This window comes from Prionailurus viverrinus, chromosome B1, assembly GCF_022837055.1.
Source record: "Prionailurus viverrinus isolate Anna chromosome B1, UM_Priviv_1.0, whole genome shotgun sequence".
NCBI classification, from domain to species: domain Eukaryota; kingdom Metazoa; phylum Chordata; class Mammalia; order Carnivora; family Felidae; genus Prionailurus; species Prionailurus viverrinus.
The window spans coordinates 28,212,437-28,235,243 of NC_062564.1; the positions used below are offsets into that span (position 1 = coordinate 28,212,437).

The window sequence follows — 22,807 nt, forward strand, 5'->3', positions numbered from 1 at the left end:
AGGAAAAAGCATGAGTTAGATATTCAGGAAGAGTTTTTTCCATTCATTATCCATGATTTTTTTAACTTAAATTTCCTAGTCTGAGGAAATCTAAAAAGGATTCAAAGCATGTAGATTCCAAGCACTGTATTTGTGAGCTTTAGTTGTACTCATAAATATATAATGTAACTGCTTGAAAATTATTTCTCCTAGCCAATGTGTTTTGTCAGAGGAGAGAATCTCTCTTCAGTGAGAGAAGAGATATCTTGGCAGCTTCTTGAAACAGATTCACTAGATTATAGGAAATGTAACTTGTGTCCATGTGTAAGTAAAATACTAGACATTTTAGTTGCCTCCGGTTTGAACAGAATTACTGCTTTGAGCCTCTTGTCATCTGTGAGTGCGTGGCAAGCTTAGGGCTAATGGGAGTTCAATTTTTTTTCATGTATAACACTTTGAGATACTAAAATCAGCATCACTTCTAATTCTGAAATGTTTACATTAAAAGTTTCCTCTGTAAACTTAAAAATTTTTATTGATGTAAATACTGACATTGTTTATAGTTTCCTAAAGAAAACAATAAAAGAAATCTAGGCAATTCTTCACAAAATAAAGTTATCTAGTACATGCATATCATTTAAAAAAGTATAAATAAGCTAATAAACATTAAAATCACTTCTTCCACCACTCAGGGCTAAACCATATAAATATACCCATTTTTGTGTATATGTCCTACAAACGCATGTTATACCTCTCAATACATGTGTGTGGGCTGTTTTACAGAATAAAATCAAACTATTTGTACTTTTTCCTTGAACATTCTTTTTCTTGGACATAATTTTTATTGCATAATATTGCATTTTGATGTAAATGAACCTTTCTTTAAAAAATTTTTTTTAACGTTTTTATTCATTTTTTGAGAGACAGGGTGTGAGCAGGGGAGTTGCAGAGAGAGAGAGAGGGAGACACAGAATCTGAAGCAGGCTCCAGGCTCCAAGCTGTCAGCACAGAGCCTGTCACAGGGCTCGAACTCAGGAACCAGTGAGATCATGACCTGAGCCAAAGTCAGACACATACCCGACTGGGCCACCTACGTGCCCCTGAACCTTGATTTATATCAAGTAATATTTTGATAACCCCCAGATTTCTATTTTGCTGGTAAATTGTTTGACTTGTAAGTTTGTAAAGTATTTTTCTTTAGAACAATACTATAAATGGTAGTTTATTTTCTAAGTTAACTCCCTAAATTTTAATTAATATCTGTCACATGGCTAAATGGACAAATGGCACTCCAGTGTTTAAACCATAGAATCTGCTTATTACATTATTTCCTTGGAAATTTGTAATCCAGTCAGTACCTGGCATAATGTCAGACATAATGGGTACTCAGCAAAATTTGAGTGAATGGGAGCTGGGATTCCCTCTCTTCCAGAGTGTCCTGGCTAGAGCAGCCAGGGACAGATGGTGTTTACTTACTTGGACTGTGGGAAGAACATTGTTGATCGCAGGGAGGGCATACTGGATACAGGATTCCCTCATCATCTGTGTCTTTGGCAGTTGTCAGTAATTTGGCCTTAGCTTTGGTAAAACAAAGTTCCTGGAAAAAGGAGTCTTTATCTCTGGCAAAGTTGAGGGAGACGGGAGAAGGCAAAAGGTAAATTGAATCTAATCAGCATTTGTAAAACAGTACTATGCAAGAGCAATGGAATACACGTTTGTTTTTAAGTACACAGCATTTATCATGTTATGGGCCATAAAAGAAGGAATTGAAGGGCAGTTTTTTTTTAAAAATTAAGCCTTATACCTACCATATCATTCAGCTCTTCCACTCCTAGGTAATTAACCAAGAAGAAAGAAAACGTATAACCATACAAAGACTTGTACAAATTGATGCATGTTCATCTCCAAAGCCATTTTGTTTGTAAAAGCAAAAACTAGAAATAACCCAAATGTCCCATCAGTTGAATGGATAAATGAACTGTGGTGTATCCATACAACCGAATACTACACTACCCAATAATGAAAAGGAATAGACTATTAATCAACAGTGGATGAATCTCAGAATAGTTATGCTGAAGTAAAAAAGCCAGCCAAAAAGAATACATACTTTATGGCTCCATTTGTATAAACCATTGCACCATCCATAATCCTAGTGACAGAAGGCACAGATCAGTGATTGCCTGGTGATGTGGATGGTAGGACAGGGTAGCAGGAAACTTAGGTGATGGATATGTTAATTATCTTGATTGTTGTGCTGGTTTCATAGGTTATAATATGTGGAAACTTATCAAATTGTAGGGGTGCCTGGGTGGCTCAGTTGGTCAAGTATCTGACTCTTGATCTTGGCTCAGGTCATCATCTCACGGCTGATGGGATTGAGCCCTGCTTTGGGCTTTGCACTGACAGCATGGAGCCTGCTTGGGATTCTCTCTGCCCCTCCCCTGGTCATGAATGTGCACGCACACTCTCTCAATTAAGTTTTTTTTTTTTATGTTTATCAAATTGTAAATAAAATGTACAGTTTATTATGTAGTTGGCCCTTGATCTCTGTGGGGATTAGGAGCACCGATCGTCTGCACAGTCAAAATCCACATGTAATCTCTGTCTCCCTTATTACTTAACTCTCCTAATAGTCTACTATTGACTAGGAGTTTTACCAGTAACATAAACACATAGTTTGTATGTTATGTATTTTGTATGCTGTATTCTTACAATAAAATAAGCTGAGAAAAGTTATTAAGAAAATCATAGGGAAGAAAAAATACATTTATGGTACTAAACTGTATTGGGGGAAAAATGTGCCTGTAAGTAGACCAGTTAGTTCAAACCTGTGTTCGTGGGTCAACTGTATATCCCTTATAGCACAATAAAGTTATCTAAAATATGAATGAATAAAAATAAGGCCCTCATGATTCTGAGGCTGTTTACATCATCATAGTGTTGATTACACACCTGCATGCAAATGGCATGACATTTTACTGTCTGCTGGGTCAATAAAGGGTCTTGCCTGCTTTGTGCTTCTTCACAACCAGAATCAATAGAAAGTGTTAGGGTTCTAGAAAATCTCCCAGTTTTGCACTGAGGAAAAATCTAGATTTATAGATGGTTAACAATACGGCATTGAATTTTTCTTAAGGTAGCAACATGATTTCTAATGCCGAACTTCATCAAATTGTATCAGCCTGAGTAGAGAAGAATAGAATATGTGGGGGTGGAGTCAAATTTTCTAGAAATAGAGTAGAATGGTGGTTACCAGGGGATCAAGATGGGGGAGACAAGATGTTGGCCGGAGATTACAAATTTCCAGCTAGAAGTTGTAGAAGTTATGGGTATCTAATGCTCAGCACTGTGATTATAGCTAACAATACTGTATTCCTCATACTGGAAAGTCAGAGTAGATCTTAAATGTTTTCACCACAAAAAAAAGAAATGGTTGCTTATGTGACGCAGTAGTTAACGCTGTCGTGGTGATTACCAGTATATAAGTATATTGAACCATTACGTTGTACGTCTTAAACTTCCGCAATGTTATATGTTCATTATATCTCATTGTGTGTGGGAAGGTGTAGAAAACTTGACTGAAGGCACACAAAACACTAAGTAGAAAGAAAACATGGCGATGATAATTCAGTGATTTCTCCTTGCCTATTCAGTGAACACCAGATTCCTGAGGCATTGACTTTTGATGCCCCCTGTGGTTTGCTCTTCAGATACCTGTTCAGTTTTGGCTCACCCTTCTCCCAGAATATACTGTGTCATCACCCTCTTCATTGCCTTGGTTATTAGTATTTTCTCTGCCTCTGAGTCTTGCCCGTTTCCTCTTACACTTTGTATCTGTGTGATAATATTCTACCTTATCATTAAGTTCCCAGTCAAATGCTAACATGTTTTTTCTGATCCTCCCAAATGAAAGTGTGTCGTCAGTGTTCTGTATTTTAGTAGAAATTAATCACATAATTTGTACCTTAGGCCTCATGGGGTATAGGTCAGTGAAGTCTTCCCTGCTGTTTTGGAACTGAGCAGATGGAGAGTTATGCATTTTGGCTACTATTTAGATGTGTTAGTCAACAAACTTTTTACATTTATTAAAATTAATTGTTAATGCCGACGAGGGAGAGGCAAGGACAAACAGGAAAAACCAAAAATTGTTCCGATTTTTATTTTGGAACCATGTTTTGCAGTCATTTGATATAGAGCAGGCAAGTGGTAGATTTGCTGTTCTCATGACTTCTGTTTTTCTTAAGCTCATATTTTAACTCTGTAGACCTTCTCTTCCCTTCATAGTGTTAGAACCAGGCAGTGGCTAATTGGGAAAGGAGAAATAAGTTTGTAAAATTAGCCAGAGGTAATTCACTCTGAGTAATTCCATAGAAATATTCAGGAGTTGCTTATTGGCATCTTAATGTTAGAATGTTAGTTGGGTTATGGAAAAAATACGAACTGGGTAGGACTCGTGAAGTATATGAAGGAATGTATTTTTGAGATTACAAGTGATAGCTGTTCTCTGGATCGTTCACTGTCTCGATCACTTCTGTTTATTTTCCAGGTCCGGACCCTATTTGTCAGTGGTCTCCCTCTGGATATCAAACCTCGGGAGCTGTATCTGCTTTTCAGACCATTTAAGGTACCTTTTCTCTTTGAGAAATTATAAAAAGCGACAAAAAGTATCTGTATAAGCTTCATGGGGGTTTCTGCAGGAAGAAATGATACGTTTGAGAAAGCATCTTGTAAAGTGACCTTCTTACAGGGTTGGTCAGTAAAGATTTAATCACTCAGTTCCAGTGTATGTTCTTAGGAACGGCTGAAATTGCCTTTGTCCTCCCCAACAGCTAATCTAGAAAAGTCTCTTTTACTAATGTGGACATGCATCTGACTCTTTGGCATGTAGAGCAGGCTTCGTGTCCTCCCTGTTTATCATCTGCCAATTGGGAGTATTCTTCTGAGTGCAGACTACCGAAAATACCATCAATTACTGTTATTTATATTGCCAGTGCAGTAATATAAGTCAAGCCCTATTCCTACAAGGTTTATTAGTTGGAATACTGTTGTTAATACTATTCTTTAGATATGGAAGTTAAGTGTACTTTTAAACTAAGTATTTTTAGACAAAGAATATAACCACCATTACTTTTTCTGTGAGAAGAATGTCCTAAATCTCATACAAAGTAAAACAGAATTTTAAAGAATTACTTGGTGTACTGGGACATCACGAAATGCTTAACACAGTTGCCTGTCCATTGGGACTATCACGATAAAATCACTTTAGAGATAGTTATTTAACATTGACAGAATTGAGAACGTAACAGGTAATTGGACCACCAAGGAGAAACCTTGAAGGCTAACCTGTGTGGAGGATAAGAGAAAGATGGGACCGGGTACGTTGTGGGCTGGAGGCCTAGGCCCTCAAGGAGAGCATGTAGAAGTCGTGATAAATTCGGGGCTTGTGTCTGAGCTGGTCAGTGAGGACATGTTAGCAGCAGTGCCTGTCCAGGAGCACATTTAGGATTAGGTGGTGGGTCATCTTGATTAATGATGAAACATCCATCCTGTTGAAGCATGACCCCAGCCACAGAGGCAAGACAGATTGAGGGACAGAATTCAGCTTCTCAGGGAGGAGAGAGTAGGATGTAACAGCTGAAAACATCTGGGTAGGAAAGGAAGAAAGAAGGTTGAAGGGACAGCCAGCTAAAGACCAACAAAGGTAAGAATCTAGCTTATGTCCTAGGAAGGCACCATGTATTAATAGACCTGCCTCGATTCTGATAGCCATCCCCTTACTGTAACAATGATGACAGTACAGAGGGAAACAGAAGGGTTAATCGTGTAGCTGAGAGGAAGTGGGGGAGAAAAGATGATGGTGTGAGGAGAGTGTCAACTTCATAGGATTTCCTGAACATCTTTTGCAGGGTTGCCATTTCTACTGTCTGTCCCTTTTGTACGATGAGGACTTTTTAATTGATTTGATCATCTAAAAGGACAGAATACTGTTAGGTTTTTGTGTGTATAGAGAGATTTAGCCAGCAAGCTTCTTACATGAATTACCCCCATTGAAATCTCACCACACTCAATTCAGGTGGGTTGGCCTCAGTTTTTCAAATGAGGAAAGTGAAACTTGTATAACTGAATAAATTTTACTCCAGTTCACACATAACAAATGGCAGGGCTAAGATTCAAACGCAAGCAATTTGCCTCTGCCATCGATGTTCTGAACTAGTCTGTGATACTGCTTTTCTGTTTGTGACTTGGGAGCACAATATATCGCTACCCATGGTGTTGTACTTGAGTGAAATATCCATTTGTCCTTTGCCTCTGAGGCCTCCAGAGTGTTTAAGCCTCCAAGTTTTTCAGAGACAGTGCACCTTGAAAAAGGAAGAGGCAGGACTGTGAATCATGACCTCTCTGGCCAGAAGAGCTCAAGGCCTTTGAGGTAAAATGTTTACAGTAGCTAATTGGTAACATAGTTCTCTGTTGGGAAGATACGAGGAAGAATCAATCCCAACATCCTGCCCAGAAACCCCAACGCTAGAGTCAGGACCCTGGTACATTCCCAACAACCCTCTTTTAATTAAAGTCCCTGGAGGCTGACCCTAGTCTGCAAATCTGTCTTGGCACTGATATGTGTGGTGGTCAATCATGTCAAGTGGTGTTTTTTTCCACCTCGTGTCATCCATCAGTACAAGCCACCAGCCATTGATTATTTTCAGAAATAAACACACTTTGTTATCCTTATCCTGAGGAGCCAGGAGGGGCGAAGCGAGGGAGTGAAAAGGGAGGGTTTCTATCCTCCTTGAGGATGAGCTGCAGTAAAAAGCCAACAGGGAGTTTTTGCATGTTCCAGTCGGAATACCAGCATGAAAACTGGCTGCTTCAATAAGTAAGCAAAATAACTCAACAGAATTTAGCATCACTACCTGCTAAACTTTTCCTGGCAGTTTTGAAATTTTGCATAAGTAGTTCTACCTAGTACATTCGTAATGTTTTCATGTTATTTTATAGCAAACACATGACCAAGTCATCACATACTTCCTATCTTACTGAATTTACTCCCTTCACTCTCTTAGTTCTGTAAAATGAAAAAGCCCTGTTGACAGGAACCCATCTTCCTACTATTATATAATTTCATTGAAAAAAAAGGATAGGAAACATAGATACGTGCATAAATTTCAGGATCTGATTTGTTTTAGGCCTTAAGTGTGGAAGCATAGGTAGATGTGCGTGTGCATGCGTGTGTAAAATTTGCTTTCTCAGTTACCTTAAGAGGCGTTTGTAAGAAGAGTTAGATGGTCAGGAGTCAAAGGACTCATTTTTACTTGAGCAAGATGCTATTAAAATTGTTTTTTGGGGGTGCCTGTGTGGGTCAGTCAGTTAAGCCTCCAACTCTTGATTTCTGCTCAGGTCATGATCTCATTCATGGTTTGGGAGTTTGGGCCCTGCTTTGGGCTCTGTGCCAACAGCATGGAGCCTACTTTGAAGGATTCTTTCTCCTTCTCTGACTGCCCCTCCCTTGCTCGCTCACTCAAAAAAACTTTTTTTTTTTTAATTGTTTTTTTTTCTTATCTTTTTTGGTCTAAATTTGGTTCTTCTTAATTTTCAGGGCTACGAGGGTTCTCTTATAAAGCTCACATCTAAGCAGGTAAGAATTTCAAACTTGCATATAAATGATCCAATTCTATAATAAATTTGAATTGACTTTCTTCAGGAATGTTACTGGGGCTGAGCATTCTCTTTTTTTAATTCTCATTAGGATTTGAGGTTTGTTGTTGACTTAAAATTAAGGGTGAGATTGGTTAGGAATTAGCACAGGAAAATGATTCATAATTCCATTGTCTCCAGCTAGGATATCTGAGGCTGTCCCTGAGGAAAGCAAACGTAATGCCTCCAGCATGGTTATATTGGGATTGGTCTGTATATTCAAAACAAATTATCCAAACCCACTTTTATTCCCAATTCTTCCTTTAAAAAAAAAAAAAAAACATAGACAAAATTTCGCAGTGTATAAATATCTGTTGATGAGGACTCATGCTGTCTTTCTTGTGTTTCAAACTGCTAAAATCAGGCATAGTCCCCAAGTCTAGAGTCCCCAAGTCTAGAGTGGTGCAGAATGGAGGGTGGCAATCCATGACCCTGATAGCTTCTAGAAGCTTCTTGAAGATTTTTAACTATATGCTTCCCCCGCCCCCAAAATGCTGAATACCTTAGCATGCTCACCTCTCAGAGTCACTTTTCATCTCTCAATAAGATATTCTCTGATTCATTATAAGTAAGCTGTGTTGCAAGCATCTTTCTGGACTAGAAGTCCAAAGGGATTATCACTCCTCTCTATTCAGTTGGAACAATTTGGTTTACCCAGCTAGTTAAACTTTTTTAAGGTATCCCTTGGGATTTGCCATGGAAATGCATTTTGTAAATTTGATCATGCAGTGAGAGTACAGGGCTTTTATCATTGTGTCATTGTATTCCTTGCACTTACAGTGTACCAAAAGGTGATTCGGTTCTCTTTCCATTTTAAAAGATGAAGAAACTGAGGTACAGTGAATTTGATTTAGGAAAGTAGAGCCTCTTGACCCAAGTTTTCCTCTATTCTCTTGTTCACTGCTGCTCACCTTCCAACCCCTTCTAGATTTTTTTTTTTTTTTTTTTTATGATTCTCTAAATCCCCAGCTGTGCCCTTGAAGAACCACTCTCACAATCCCTTTTGATTCATGTTAGAAATTTGGCTAAGCCACTGCGTCATGATTCTTTTGAACTGGCTTTCTTATTTCTTCTACCCATTGCCTGTGGTCATTTCTTTATCTTAGCTCTTCAGTTTGACATCACCTTTGACCCAGAAAAATATATATCCCCTGATTTGTTTTTTCTTCATATTTTTTTCTTTCCTCAGCCCGTAGGTTTTGTCAGTTTTGACAGTCGCTCAGAAGCAGAAGCTGCAAAGAATGCTTTGAATGTAAGTAGTGATGATGTAATCATTGGTGTTTCCTTGTGAGGTGGGGGGAGGTAATACAACCTCTTTGGACAGGAAATCACATGGATGGAATATGACTGCTCAATCTGATAGGGAGGGATTCATCAATTAGCTATCTAAAGAGATTTTTCCTGGGGTGCCTGGGTGGCTTAGTCGGTTGAGCATTGGACTTCGGCTCAGGTCATGATCTCACAGTTCATGGGTTTGAGTCCCACGTCAGGCTCTGTGCTGACAGTTCGGAGCCTGGAGACTGCTTTGGATTCTGTGTCTCCTTCTCTGCCCCTCCCTTGCTCACGCTCTGTCTCTCTCTCCTCTCTCAAAAGTAAACATCAAAAAATTAAAAAAAAAAAAAAAAAAAAAAAGATTTTTCCTTGAATTGTGGTCACATGTGCAAACTATTAAACAATGCCCTGCTCTTCTCCAGCTTTTACTGTAATGTTCAAAATACCTGACAATGCCTTATTTTAATTCGGCCCAATCAGTCCCCATGGTCATGTGCAGTTTAGTTTGGCCATTGTTATATTCTCAAAGGCTAAGGCTAACCCAAGAGTAGATCAAAATCTTGGCTCTCCTCATCTCATGAGACTTACATTTTAGGTATGTGGCTTTTTTTTTTCTTTTCATTTTAAGGTTATAGTCTTTATTATCCTGGTTTTCCCCAAAGACATTGTGCTATAATAAATGGCTGTCAGCTGTAACTGAGTAGAGATACCTGTGTTTGGTTTGTAGGCTTCTTGTCTACATATGTTTTGAGACTTGCCAGCTTTATTTTAGCAAATATTTTCCCCCTTTAGTATGCCAGGAAACAAAACGACTTAAGAGGAACCAAGCTGAGAGAAGGTGAAAGGAAGCAGCATTTGAGTTCCAGATGCTGAGGGCTGATCCTGAGGTTAAGAGTTGTAGTGAGAATTCTGGATCCATCCTGCTTCAGGCAGTTGGCCTAACTGGCTGTGAATAAGATTGATGAAAGTGGCCAAAAGGATTTAGGGTACTTCTTAAAAGGCAAGTGGCCCCTAGACTGTTGCAGTCTGAGTGTGATGGTATAGACCTTTGTGTTGCTATGGAACCTGCAGGTGCCCCTCCCAGCTGCTCCTTTGAGCACTTGGGTGCTAAGGCGGACCATACCGAGGAAGGCTGGAGGGGAGACCTGGTGTCCTGGAGACTCCGAGGGCCAAGGCATAGGGCCTCCAGGGGGTCTGTTTAGTCATCATAATGGTGTCATTGTGACATGATCTTGAAAGGTTTTTAACCTTTGGAAAAAATGTACACACTCTCAGATGAAATGGTTTGCTTGTTGTTCTGGAACATCTTTAGAATCCAGGAGCTCTCAGGAGCTCAGGATTTTCCTGGATTTGGATAAAGTAACCTTCTGGTGAGAAAAACTGCTTCCACACCCTGTTTGTCTTCCACAGAACAAAATGTAAACCAATTTTTTATTGCATACCAGTGGTACACACTAAAATGTAAAAATTGTTTTGATTTTACCATTACATAGATATAGCCAGAATTTTCTCAATATAAACAAATTTTAAGCATATCAAAACTGATTCTGTTTAGATGGTGGTGTTCTTTCATTCTTGCCACCATGTTCTTTGTTGTTGTTGTTCCTATAAAGGAAGTTAACAGCAGTTGAAGCTTGTTTACAGAATGGGTTTTCCATGGCTTTACTGTCTGAAGAACACTAGGCTTTTATATAAAGTGGACTTCTCTCATCTGACAAAGTTATCTCACGGTAACTTGGGAAGCACTCCAAGTGAAACAGTTCAACTTCTATTCTATTCTATGGACCTAAGGGTAGCTCTTAATATTTACCTGTGGATTATTGAACCTGAGCTTGCTTCTGCTCAGAGGCTGACTTATGAGTGCAGGGCATTTATTGAGCTCTTGGTTGATTCTTTCTTGACATTTTAATTTTTATATATAAAGCATGAGAGGTCTTTGTACCTTAGAAACCATCCTGTTGTTACAGTTCTGGGAATGGAGACCTGGAAAGGATGAATGGCTCAGTCAGAAAGCATATTAAAACTACAACTAGAAGTAAGCCTTTTGCATCTTAATCCTGTCTCCTTTGTACAACATCTTGATGCTTGCTTCGTCCATGGAATGTTGCTGTGTTTTTCCTGGTGGCGGTGACAGACTATTTAATGCATATTGTCTGGGACAAATGGTCATGATAAAGTTTGGTGTTATGTGACAATGGAGCAGGATTTCTTTTCTCTACAGAGAAAATGGGCCCGTTCAGGACAATGATCCCACATATTCTGTTTTCAGGGTCATCTTTTCTAATAGGTGAATTTAAAACATACGGTACTCCTAGCTGTTAGAAAATTTTCTCCTCTCATGTCATTTGTCCAGGCTTCTCTCACAAGCTTTTCCTCACATTCCTTTGGGAAAAAGTTCCACGTTGTAATGTTTTGTCTTATTCTACAATTGAAAAACTAAAGCCTCAGTCCATTAAGTCTCTCTATATAGAATAGTTCACAGTGTTATGAACCACTTCTCCATGCTTCTCTTGTTGTCTTTCTCAGTCATGGTTACTGTCTGGTTATTAGTATTAATAATCAGTCTTTTCCCAAATGACTGATTTTTAAATGTGCTTTCTTCCATTTTTGGATTAAGTCATTTTGATAATTTTACGGAAAAACATGTTCACATTGAATTAAGTGGTAACATTGAACTTTTATCAGGAGGTTATTCAAATCTTCTAAAGTAAATACAGTGTATTTTGTTTTTACAGCAAAAACTCCCAACTTAAGCTAAAAATAACCCAAACCCAGACTTCCCTTCAGGTTATCTATGGTTCCATTAATTCACATGATTAGAAACCCCATCCATTCTTTAACCTGACAGCAAAATATCTGACCTATCCTTCACCCTTTATACACGTTTGTAATTTCCATACTGGCAGTTTACTGTTTTTCATGCTGATGGAAGGGGTTGCTGATAAACCAAAGTGTCTAGTAATCTTTAGGATTTGTTTATAATTTTGGAATGTAAATCAAATATGGTGAGTAATATTGAGAGTTACCCTGGTTTAGTAAAAATTTGTGCAAGTTTTAAAAAGAAACTTAGGAAATAGAGCAGGTATAAGGGTAAGGACCCTGAGCAGAGGTGAGAATAAGCCAGCCTGGCTTCCTACCAACTGTGAAGACCCCAATATTGCCACTGTTGCCTCGCTGAAATCTTGTTTTAATAAATAAGAGTGATTTGTAGTTAACACTTCAGATTGACAGGCTTGTTGTGGTCCTTGCTTGTGTAAGTTTCCATAACAGGCATTGTCTTACTCTGGTGTTTGGGAGTCACTCATCTAAAGTACAGTTGACCCTTGAACATCATAGGGATCAGGGGCTGACCACCCCTTCAGTAAAAAACAAAAACACATAAATAACTTTTGACTCCCTCAAAACTTAATATTCTACTGTTGATCAGAAGCTTTATTGATAATATAGTCAGTTAACACATATTGTATGTTATATGTATTGTATATTGTATTATATGTATTGTATATTGTATTTTTACAATAAAGTAAACTAGAGAAAAGAAATGTTAGGAAAATACATTTACAGTACTGTATTTATTAAAAAAAAGATTTTTTTTTTCCATGTAAGTAGGCCCACAGAGTTCAAACCCATGTTGTTCAAGGGTCAGCCGTACCTTGACAGGTTGTGTGTGAACCTCTGGAGTATATGTGCCATTTTGTTTGAAATACCTCTTCCCCTAATTTTATATAGTTGTTACTGGGCTAGGTTTTATTATAGACTCTATTGTAAATTATTATATCAGAATTAGAGAAGTCTGATGCAGTCAAACTGTACATCACTACAATTTGCCTTCACAACTAAACATTGCCTAGATAAACACGATAATTGGCGTTCTCTCAATTATACTAGTTGATGTAAAATATCTCTAATTATCATTGTACCCCCCAAGTCTATTGGATTCTTAAGTTTATTGAGATATAACTCACATAGCATACAATCCATTTAAAGTGTACAGTTCAGCGAGGCACCTGGGTGGCTCAGTGGGTCAAGCATCTGACTTAGGCTCAGGCCATCATCTCGCAGTTCCTGAGTTGAAGCCCTGCATTGGGCTCTCTGCTGTCAGCTCAGAGACTGTTTCAGATCCTCTGTCTCTCTGCCCTTCCCCTGTTTGCGCTTTTCCTCAAAGATAATTAACTATTAAAAACACGCTTAAAAATTGTGCAAGTCAATGAGTTTTGATGTCATTCTTAAAATTATACTTAAAATTTTGCCATCTTAGTGATTTTTTTAAGTGCACAATTCAGTGGCGTATAATTACATTCACCGTGTTGTGCAGCTGTCACCGATGTCTCTTTGCAAAACTTTTTCATCATCCCAAACTGTGTAACTGTTAATCAGCACTTCCCAATTTTTCCTTCTAGCCACTGGTTAACCTCTAGTTTATTTTCGGTCTCTAGCCTATTCTGGATATTTGTCCTTTTTGTGTTTGGCTTCTTTCACTTAGTGTAATGATTTCAAAATTCATCCATGTTGTAGCCTATGTCAGAGCATCGTTCCTTTTTTGGCTGATATATTGTTATATGGGTCTACCATCTTTTATTTATCCATTCATCTGTCGATGTATGCTTAGGTTATTTCCACCCTTTTGCCCTCGTGAATAATGAACGCTTCAGTGAACATTGGCGTACAAGTATCTGTTTGAGTCTCTCTTTTCAGTTATATTAGCTATATACCTAGGAGTAAAATTGCTGACTCATATGGTAATTTTATCTTCCACTTTTTGAGGAACTTCCAAACCTTTCCATAGTAGCTGCACCATTTGAAATTCCCCCCAGTAACATATATGGGATTCCAATTTCTCCATATCTTCCCCAATACTTGTTTTTTAAATTAGGATCATCCTAGTAGGTATGAAGTGGTGATTGGGTTATTGATAAATACTTTTTGACTGATTTCAATAGATTTGGGTTCTTTTGGAATCCTACCTGACAGAAAATGTTTCTTTTAACAGGGATTAGTAACGTTTCTGTGATGTCAATTCTAATCAATAGAACTGTGTTACCATTAAATAGCTTAGTTTACCTGTTAATAAAAGAAGGGTAGGAAAAAAACCCAACCTTTTTACCTGTTAATAAAAGAAGGGTAGGAAAAAAACCCAACCTTTACATGATTCAATCTTAATAAGTTAAGACTTAGGATTTGTGCTCTTTTATGTACAGTATGCAAGACAAAAAGGAATGGTATTTTCTCAAGGTCTAAAAAGACTTTGGAATAGAAATTAAAAAGCAGTTTGGTTTTGAAGAGGAAAAGTGCAGTCATGCAGACTTACAGTGCAAAGAAGCCTTAATAAAGAGAAAATGAAGAGAAATTGAGGGTATGTAGTATTAAATTCTTAACGATTGAGGAAATTTATCAGTTCAGTAGCGCATATGGTAAAAAGAATTTTTAGGAAAATCTTTAATTTCTAAGAAAGCATGTTGAAAAGGTACTTGATACTGTCACATGTTGAGAAAACAGCCCATCTAATCCAGGGAAACTTTGGCTTTTCCATCCACATAAATTCCCGGCATTGAAGTAAACACTATGGTTATTTATATCACAGTGATTCCAGCCTTGTACACAATTTAATTTTGTTGAATAGCTTTAGCTCTCCAACTATCGAATTACCAAACAGTATGGCATTAATGAATCCATTAGTTCTATACCAGACTCCTCCTCATACACAGGGATATTATTCACTTCCAAAAGTGTTAAAAGGAAATCGAGCCAAAACACTTGCAGATGTTCTAAATGTGAACCTCTACGAGGAGTATACTTTCTTAGTGAAAAGATGTGGCCATAAAGTGCTGGTACAGACTCTGAGTCCTGAGGGACACCAGGGCAGTCAAGATAGGCACTGGTCGCACAAAGGTATTTTGGCTCTGGTTTGACAGAAGTCTGGACAACAGTCTCTGTTTCCTGTATCACAGGTTTTCCTGATAGGTTGTGCAAGTTAGGACTTTTGATCTTAATATTTGTACAGCTTGTGAGTTAGGTGAATTATTTCCACTAAACAAAAGTTTTCACAAACACAAGCATCCAGATGGTGTATTTCAGCTCCCCCTCACCAAGCACTATGTCAATGTGTTTCTTATCAGTTTTAAAATTTTCTCCCTAAATTTCTCTTTGCCTATTGCTCAATATGGTTGAAGAGGCCCAATTAGTGTGATCCCAGCTGGGACTTTTGGATGGGAAATATGCAAGGCTGCCAGATGAGATCATGAGTCCGATCTAATGTTTATCTGTTAAATCTGTTTATAACTGCTTACTCTTGACTTGCAAAGTTCTAAGGCAGCCATTTGACGTCACTGGGTTCGGGACTATGTCTGTGCCGGTCAGTATAGAGTTGCTATGATGCAGGGTTATTGGACTCTTGTCTTTTTTCTCAACCCCGTGCACTTTGGGACTTGACAAACACTCAATCCAGCTAGCCCCATCAAAAAAATTTGAGATAGGTTCTCCACAAAAGTTACATCACCAAAAGTGACTCATAACCCAAATACAATGTAAAAAAGTAAAAATAGTAAATGATTGTTTAATAAGTTCTAGAATCTGTCAGATTATTTTTCTGTGCTTTTCTCAACGGTGGTCCTGCTTTTTTGGGTTGTTACAAAACCTTGGGATGGTACAGCACATAATTTAAAAATTGTTCTTAAAAACAACTAATGAAGATGAATGCAAGGAATTTGTTAAATTTCTAATTAGAGTCTTTGCCTGAAGAAAAGTAGGTTATTTAAATCTATTAAGCATTGACATAAGAAACTGGACAATACAATGCTACTAAAAGAAATCCTAAGAAATGTAGGGCCACCTGGGTGGCTCAGTCAGTTAAGCAGTCGACTTTGGCTCAGGTCATGATCTCACGGTTCATGGGTTCAAGCCCCACCTCCGGGCTCCGGGCTCACAGCTCGGAGCATGGAGCCTGCTTCAGATTCTGTGTCTCCCTTTCTCTCTGCCCCCTCCCCTGCTCTTTAAAAAATGTTTTTTAAAAAATGCTAAGAAATGTTAACATCATCCCCAAAGGAAACAAGCAGGAAGAGCCACTGATTCTCACACATAAACTGATTTATATTCCAATGATAAGTATGTGTGGAAATCTCAAGTTCATCAGCTATCACATGGCTATGTGAGACAGCCCTCAGACTTTGCATTGCAGCCTTTTTTTGAGGACCTAACTTGTTTAAACTTAAACTCCCTTTTAAATAGCTATTTCATATTGACCTATCTCCATGGTTCTTCAGGTGATCCAGAAATGTTGAGAATCTATTTGCCTCTTTTGTAAATGTAAGTAGAAAATAAAGTTAGTGTTTATGGAACACGAAGTGCAAAGAATGAGTTATTTGCTAGGACTCTTGCTAAGAAGCTGGGCCAGTTTTAGAGTGAAAGCTCTCTAGGCCATTCACATTGCTGATTTTTCTGCAGTGCAGCACATTTTGGCCCCTGAGATCACTCTTTATTGTAAAATCACTTTTTATTTTTTAGCGAATACCATACTAATGACTAGGGGTTACAGAGCTTCCACACTGGCTTAATGTTTCTGAAATTCTGCACAGATTTTAACTTTTGGCCCACAAAGATTTTGTCTTAGTGTATAACTGGAATGCTTCAGAACTTTTTAAAGACTTGGGGAGTAGGGATGGGACTTGACCCCCCCCCCCCCCACCTTAAAGTGGAATAGAGTGTTTTGACAAGACATTTGTCAATGGCTATATTCTTATTTCCTCACAAGTACATACATTATGAGTTATTTTCTTTCTTTATAATTAGTGTAACCTTTTCATGCCATTTTAATGGGTATTTAATAATTATTACATAGGAACATTAAAAAGTTTAAAATTACAGAACCATAATAGTCAAGGACTTTTATGTACATAAAAATAAAGGGGAGGAGAAATAGAGTAAATGCTTCTGGAATATGAAGATAGATAGCTATATAACCTGCATTGTAAATATGGGATTAGGAGGAATAAGAAATAGTTCTAATGAACATGATTATACGGACTAATCTACAATCTTAAAAAAATACGGTCTCAAAATGCTAATACTTATACAAAAATAAACCATGAAAGATACTTTTAGGACTAAAATTTCTAAAAATGTAGTAAATTTCAATAGAGAATTATTGAAAAATTAAGTGGTACCTAGAGTTACCTGGACATTGAATAGAAGGATCTAAGTTTTTGTTTTCTAGCCGTTGTGGGGCAAGTTAATTTTAAAGATTAATGTTTTAAAATTTAAAATTCAAAGATCTAAATAATTCCCCTAGAGAATGCAGTTGTGTAGAAAATTTCTAGTGTAAACTAGTAACCATTGGCTCTCTTGTATTTTGAATCATTTTTAATCCATTTTGTCCTTTATTTGCCTTACGTAAACCATCGCTCAAAAGTAAATGGATGAATAAATACACAGGACTTAAAGAATAAATTTGGAAACATATTATGGGAAATGAAAATAAGTTTAAATGGAAAGGAATTCATGTTCTCAAGCAGGGTAGTTTATAATAAAGGAGCAAAAACAGGCAGAGTATAATATAAAGTGTTACTGTACTTTCAAAAGTATGAATAGAAATCAGAATTCACACAATATTACAGTATAATTTTTCATAGAATTTTAATATTCATATAGAAGGCCAATGTAATTGTGCAAATGAACATTGAACAGAAGGCAGAAGAAACTGTTGAGGGTTACAGGTCCTGGCTACACCTCAATGAAAAAAAGCAAACAACAAGGTTATGAAAGAATCAGGCTGTTTACACATCTTAGAATGCTAAATAAATGAAAACACTAATGGAGGAAACCTTTTTAGGTTTAGAAAGGTCCTACCTAACTAGTAGGAAGATGTTGACTTTTCTAGCACTTCACCATGTCATCTTGGTTTATCTGTAGGGGTGTTCACCAAAATACTAAAAACCTACTGTGTATTTGGTAGGGGGTAGTTCTTTGTATTTCTGCAGAACATTAAGTGTTACTGTGTTGGTACCTGTGAAAAGGTGCCTAAATCTCTAAATTGAGACTGAGAGAGGAGAACAGAAAGTTGCTTCTTGGTAACCAGTTATCATGTCTGAGAGACTTTCTAGTCAAAGGCAGTGTAATAAAAGTGTCAGTCAAGCTGACCTGGTTCAAATCCAGATTCTGCCACTTACTGATTCAAGACCCTCCTCTGGACCGCAGTTTTCCTCCCATTAATATTCTGTTGATAGTACTTATCTCAAAGGGCATAGGGATCAAAGTAAATGCGATAGATAATTTTAAAGCCACTCGCACTCAATAATAGTAAGTATTCTGGTAATTAATGGGGATGATGATCTTCACAAAGGACTGGTTTTTATTCCTTAAGCCCCCTTTGCTACAGCCTGATTTTAAAATAATGTCTGTAGAATCCCAAATTCCACTAGGTTCAGAGTAGTTCTGAAGACTTATTTGTATTATAATTAACAGTAAATTGATCATCAGTCCTTTCTTGGAGCTTTTTTGGGAAACAGAGTTGCAATATGGTCCTTAATATTCTCAAGCCTTCAAAATATTGCAAGCCCAACAAACGCCCCCCCTCCTTTTGTCCATTTCAGGTTCCAGTTGAATCTGTTTAAAACCAAAGACCCCACATCCATTCCATATAAATTCTTTATTTAGCAGCCAGTGAGATTCCTTAGTTAATTGTCAGACAAGCCTTTTTGCAGAGAGGTTTAGCCTCAGCCTTGTTAGATCACCAGTAAATGGCCTGAGGTAGTGCGTTAGAACAGTGGCAGAGCACTGATTTAAGTTGCTCAGAGGTGAGATCAGTTTTGACCTATTTTAGTTCTGTTCTCAGTGCAGCGCAGGAAGTACTTTGCAATGAACTTCTGAAGTTTGGACTTGTTTACATTCTTTCTTACTAACTTGTGCCTAAGCCCCAAACTCTTGGTTGGAAAGAGAGCTTGCAAGGTCTGTGCTAGATAGTTTTTTCAAAAACCAGTTTAAGGAGCAAATGCTCCTCTCTTTTCTTATTTCTATATTTTTACTGTATTCATCAGAGAACAGATTTTTTTCCCCACCCATGAATTGATTTATCTGTAGTGGTTTTTTGTTTTTTTTTTTTTAACTTTTTTTTAATGTTTATTTTTGAGAGAGACAGAGTGGGGAGGGGCAGAGAGAGAGGGAGACACCGAATCTGAAGCAGGCTCCAGGCCCGACATGGGACTCGAACTCATGGACTGTGAGATCATGACCTGAGCCGAAGTTGGACACTTCCCCAACTGAGCCACCCAGGTGCCTCTGTAGTGGTATTAATATGTGACTTTGAGAACCAAATAATTTATTAGTATAGATGGCACTCAGTTTTGCCCCCAGTAAAGTTGATTTCCAAAAATATTTATTTTTAAATGTAATACAGCCTTCCTAAAGAATTGCCATTATCCTGTTATGCAGCTTAAAAATCAGTAACACCTATGTACACGTTTTCTACTTCCTATTGGTATTTAGTTTTAAGATGACCTAAACTTGGTTGTGCATAGGTTATGCATACATCATGTAGGAGATGCCCCTGGATCTTGTTGACGGGAGGAGTGTTCATTGATGAAAAACTGGAAAGTAGGAACAAGGCTATAAAAATATACTTGGAGGCCTGTTGTGGGCTGTTGTGTCTGATCTTTAAATGGAAGTCTTTCCAAAATGGTTTTGGAAAGTTGAGGCAATGGTCTTTTCAGTTGTAGAGTTTGTTTATATATCGGCACTTGTTTCTCCTCTCCTCCCTCCATCTCTTTTGTTTCTTCTGCATCAGCCACTAATAAAGGTTCAAAGTAAACTTTGCAGAATGATCCTTAAAGAAGATACAGAATGTTAAGCTGGCTCTTCAAATGATCCAACAAGCACTTGAGGTCAACCTAAAAGAAGAGTGTGTTAAATGTATTTTCTTAGTCTGCCTACCTTACAAGTAGGACTTATTCTTCATATGCTTTTGTATATAGACGAAGAATACTTGGTTTTTAGAACTCTAAGATTCATTATATTGCACAGGGTTAATCATCTAAGAGTTCGTAAGGTATTTTGATACAAACCCACACACATCTATTGTCTCATTTTGCCTGGCATGTGCCTAATATGTGTTAGAGAAGCAGGGTGGTCTCCTTCTTTTCAATGATTAGAAAATTAGTTTGTAATTAGTATGATTGCCTTTTCCTAAACTGACCTGGTTTAGGAATACAAACTATGGCTAAGAATAGGGTTGTGATTTCTTTTATTGGCTTTATTGTTTAGGTTTTTTCCTCCATGCCAAACTCACTGATTGAAGCCTATGATCTGGACTTTACAGAAACCGTATTGCCTAGAAATCCTGTACACTGACGCACATTATGTTTTATGACTCAGAAGTTTTTGTTATGATAGCCATAGGCTCTGGACAAGTACTTGTGGGAAGTGCTTGTGGGATGGACTTGGTTGAGGCAGAACGTCTTTATTTCCCAAATGAGTGAAGTTAACCATTAAAAATCTGAGGAGTGGAGCAACAAACATCAGACTGGATTGTAACAGGCCAACGTGAAGCAGATGTGGACCATCACAAGTTTGTTTTGATATTCTTTCAAGATACTGTCAGGGTCAAACCCTTAACTAGATGAAGATACTACCTAGGATCTGCTTCCTTTCAAGCTTTCACTGGTAGTGTCATTTGTTGAGTGGCTTCGTTCAGCAGGTAGTGGGAGTAAAAGGTGGTCCTGTAGCTGCTGCCTTTCCCCCTGCAAAGGGAGGAGAAGGGATGGTTTACCGGTGTAATCATCCCGATGATGAGAACTTGGGGCGGTGGTATTAGGACTATACGGTGACGGGGACGGCTAGCAGCACCAGCCGCATCTGGTGTTTGTGTGTGAAGGGTTCTAAAAAGTGCCTTTTTCTCTACCAGAGCAGTTGACCTCTGTTTACCTTCAAAGTCCCCAGAGTGAAAATATTAATGTCAGGATTCCTGAAGGAAAGGATACCTTCTGCACTCTGGCCTATGTTTCTTTCCACATAACATTATCTATTTCAAAGCGTCACTGTAAAATACTGCTTTAGTGGGTAACTGTGCTTGAAGTGGAGACCTCCCCTTCCTAACATTGTCAGGGCCCAGGTCTTTCGATCATCCTTTTTAGGACAGTTTGAGAACATAGTGGCAAAAGTTCAAACAATCATGCCCTCTCAACCCTTTGGAAAATAAACTCTGTTTGACTCTGATTCTGTTGACATATTTAAGATGGAGTTTATAGCTTCTTCAAAGACCCTGTCATGACTTTACAGTCATCCTATACAAAGCAGATTCTCCTAGGGCATGGTTATGTACACAGGGGGTGGCTGGCTAACAAAAAGTGTGCATTAGTGGAAAAGAAATAAATTTAGCTGGGGTGGATGGTCCGAATGGAGTCCCAGATACCTCTGAAGTACTTCTACCTGTTTCTCTCAGAAAGTAGATCCAGTCTCTGCAGTTAGCAGTCAGTCCCCCAAAAGGTACTCACATTATGTGAACTAACAGAAATGGGCAAGAGGAAGAGGACAGGCATCAGCTCCCTGCTGGGGGCGGGGGGGGGGGGGGGAAGGGTGGTTGGGGGAAATGAAACCAGGTGGAATAAAAGAATAATTCAAAATTACATAGTACTAGCTTGGACAAGAGCTCAGATAATCCCGTTTTGTCCAGTCGTGAGAATCCCACAGTTTCGTATGAATCTCCTCTTTTAAGAGTGGGGGAAGCACCTTTCCAGAAATAACAAAGGAGAAGAAATCCTTATCAGTCCATAGTGGTAGCTCCTTAGCTGGTGAGCACTGGGCCACAGGAGTGTTTATCATATGCTAAACCTTAACCATTGACACAACTTTTTTCTTTTTTTCTCTTTTAAATGTTTATTTTTGAGAGAGAGAGAGAGAGAGAGCGAGCAGAGACAGAATCTGAGGCAGGCTCCAGGCTGTCAACACAGAGCCCAATGCAGGGCTTGAATTCACAAACCTGAGATCATGACCTGAACCAAAGTCAGATGCTTAACTGACGGACCCACCCAGGCGCTCCAACACAACTATTTTCTTAAAAGCAACTCTATGAGATGAGGACAGTTTTCATTTCCAGTTGTGATAGCTGAGGAAACTGAGGTACAGAAAGGTTCAGCAACATAACCAAGATCAGCAATGGAGGTAGATTTGAATGCAGGCTGACTCCAAAGCACACTCCTAATTGTAGCAATTTAAGCCTCTTACTTGGGAGGAGATTCCACCCAAAATTGGTTATGACCTTCATTTGGGGTGCTCTTTTGTATTTGTCACTATAACTATTGCTGATATTTCTGGGAACCTTTTTTTTTTTTTTCTTGCCTTCCTTCACCAGTAAAGGGAAGGGGGCCCACCAGGACCATCTTCTCCTAGTTCTTATCTAGTCCTGGACTTGAGGGAATAGAAACAAGGTTTTCCTCCTTTTGTTGTTGGGGCATGTCCATCCTTTACTTTGTGCATTTTGCCATAGGAGTCTGGCTTAGTGAAAGAGTGTGAGTTTGCATGCTGCACTTTATTGAAATGAATAAAAATGATGCCAACAATAAAACCTGTATTCTAGGAAGTGGCCTAGTCAACTAGGAAATACTATTAAAATCCTTTTATTCCAGACCCAGGATGCCTACTGAAGGATGATACTGGGTTTCTCTCCTGTGGCCAGGCTGACTGATTCTGTTAGAACACCGAGAACTGAGCTTGTCACATGTTATCTGGGGAGAAATTACATAGGCTAAAAATCAAGGATAAACCTCTAGAGACATTCCAGACTGGGTGTGGACACGTATTCCTTTGTCACTAAGACTTTGAAAACAGGTTACTGTCATTGTGTTTTATGGAACATCTGGTTTAGAAACAAAATTATACA

The 22,807-nt window shown here is 38.3% G+C and overlaps 1 protein-coding gene across 8 annotated transcripts in view; it reads left to right on the plus strand.

Moving 5' to 3' along the window:
• Nucleotides 1-22,807, plus strand: part of RBPMS (RNA binding protein, mRNA processing factor) — a 173,708-nt gene that overhangs the window by 73,676 nt on the left and 77,225 nt on the right. For 7 of the 8 annotated variants that reach the window (XM_047856505.1, XM_047856499.1, XM_047856502.1 and 4 more), the window contains 3 exons: nt 4,526-4,603; nt 7,574-7,612; nt 8,861-8,923. The exons of the other annotated variant lie outside the window; for it this stretch is intronic. In XM_047856505.1, coding sequence (XP_047712461.1) covers nt 4,526-4,603; nt 7,574-7,612; nt 8,861-8,923 — 180 coding nt within the window. The remainder of the gene's footprint in view (nt 1-4,525; nt 4,604-7,573; nt 7,613-8,860; nt 8,924-22,807) is intronic. 8 annotated transcript variants of the gene reach the window in all.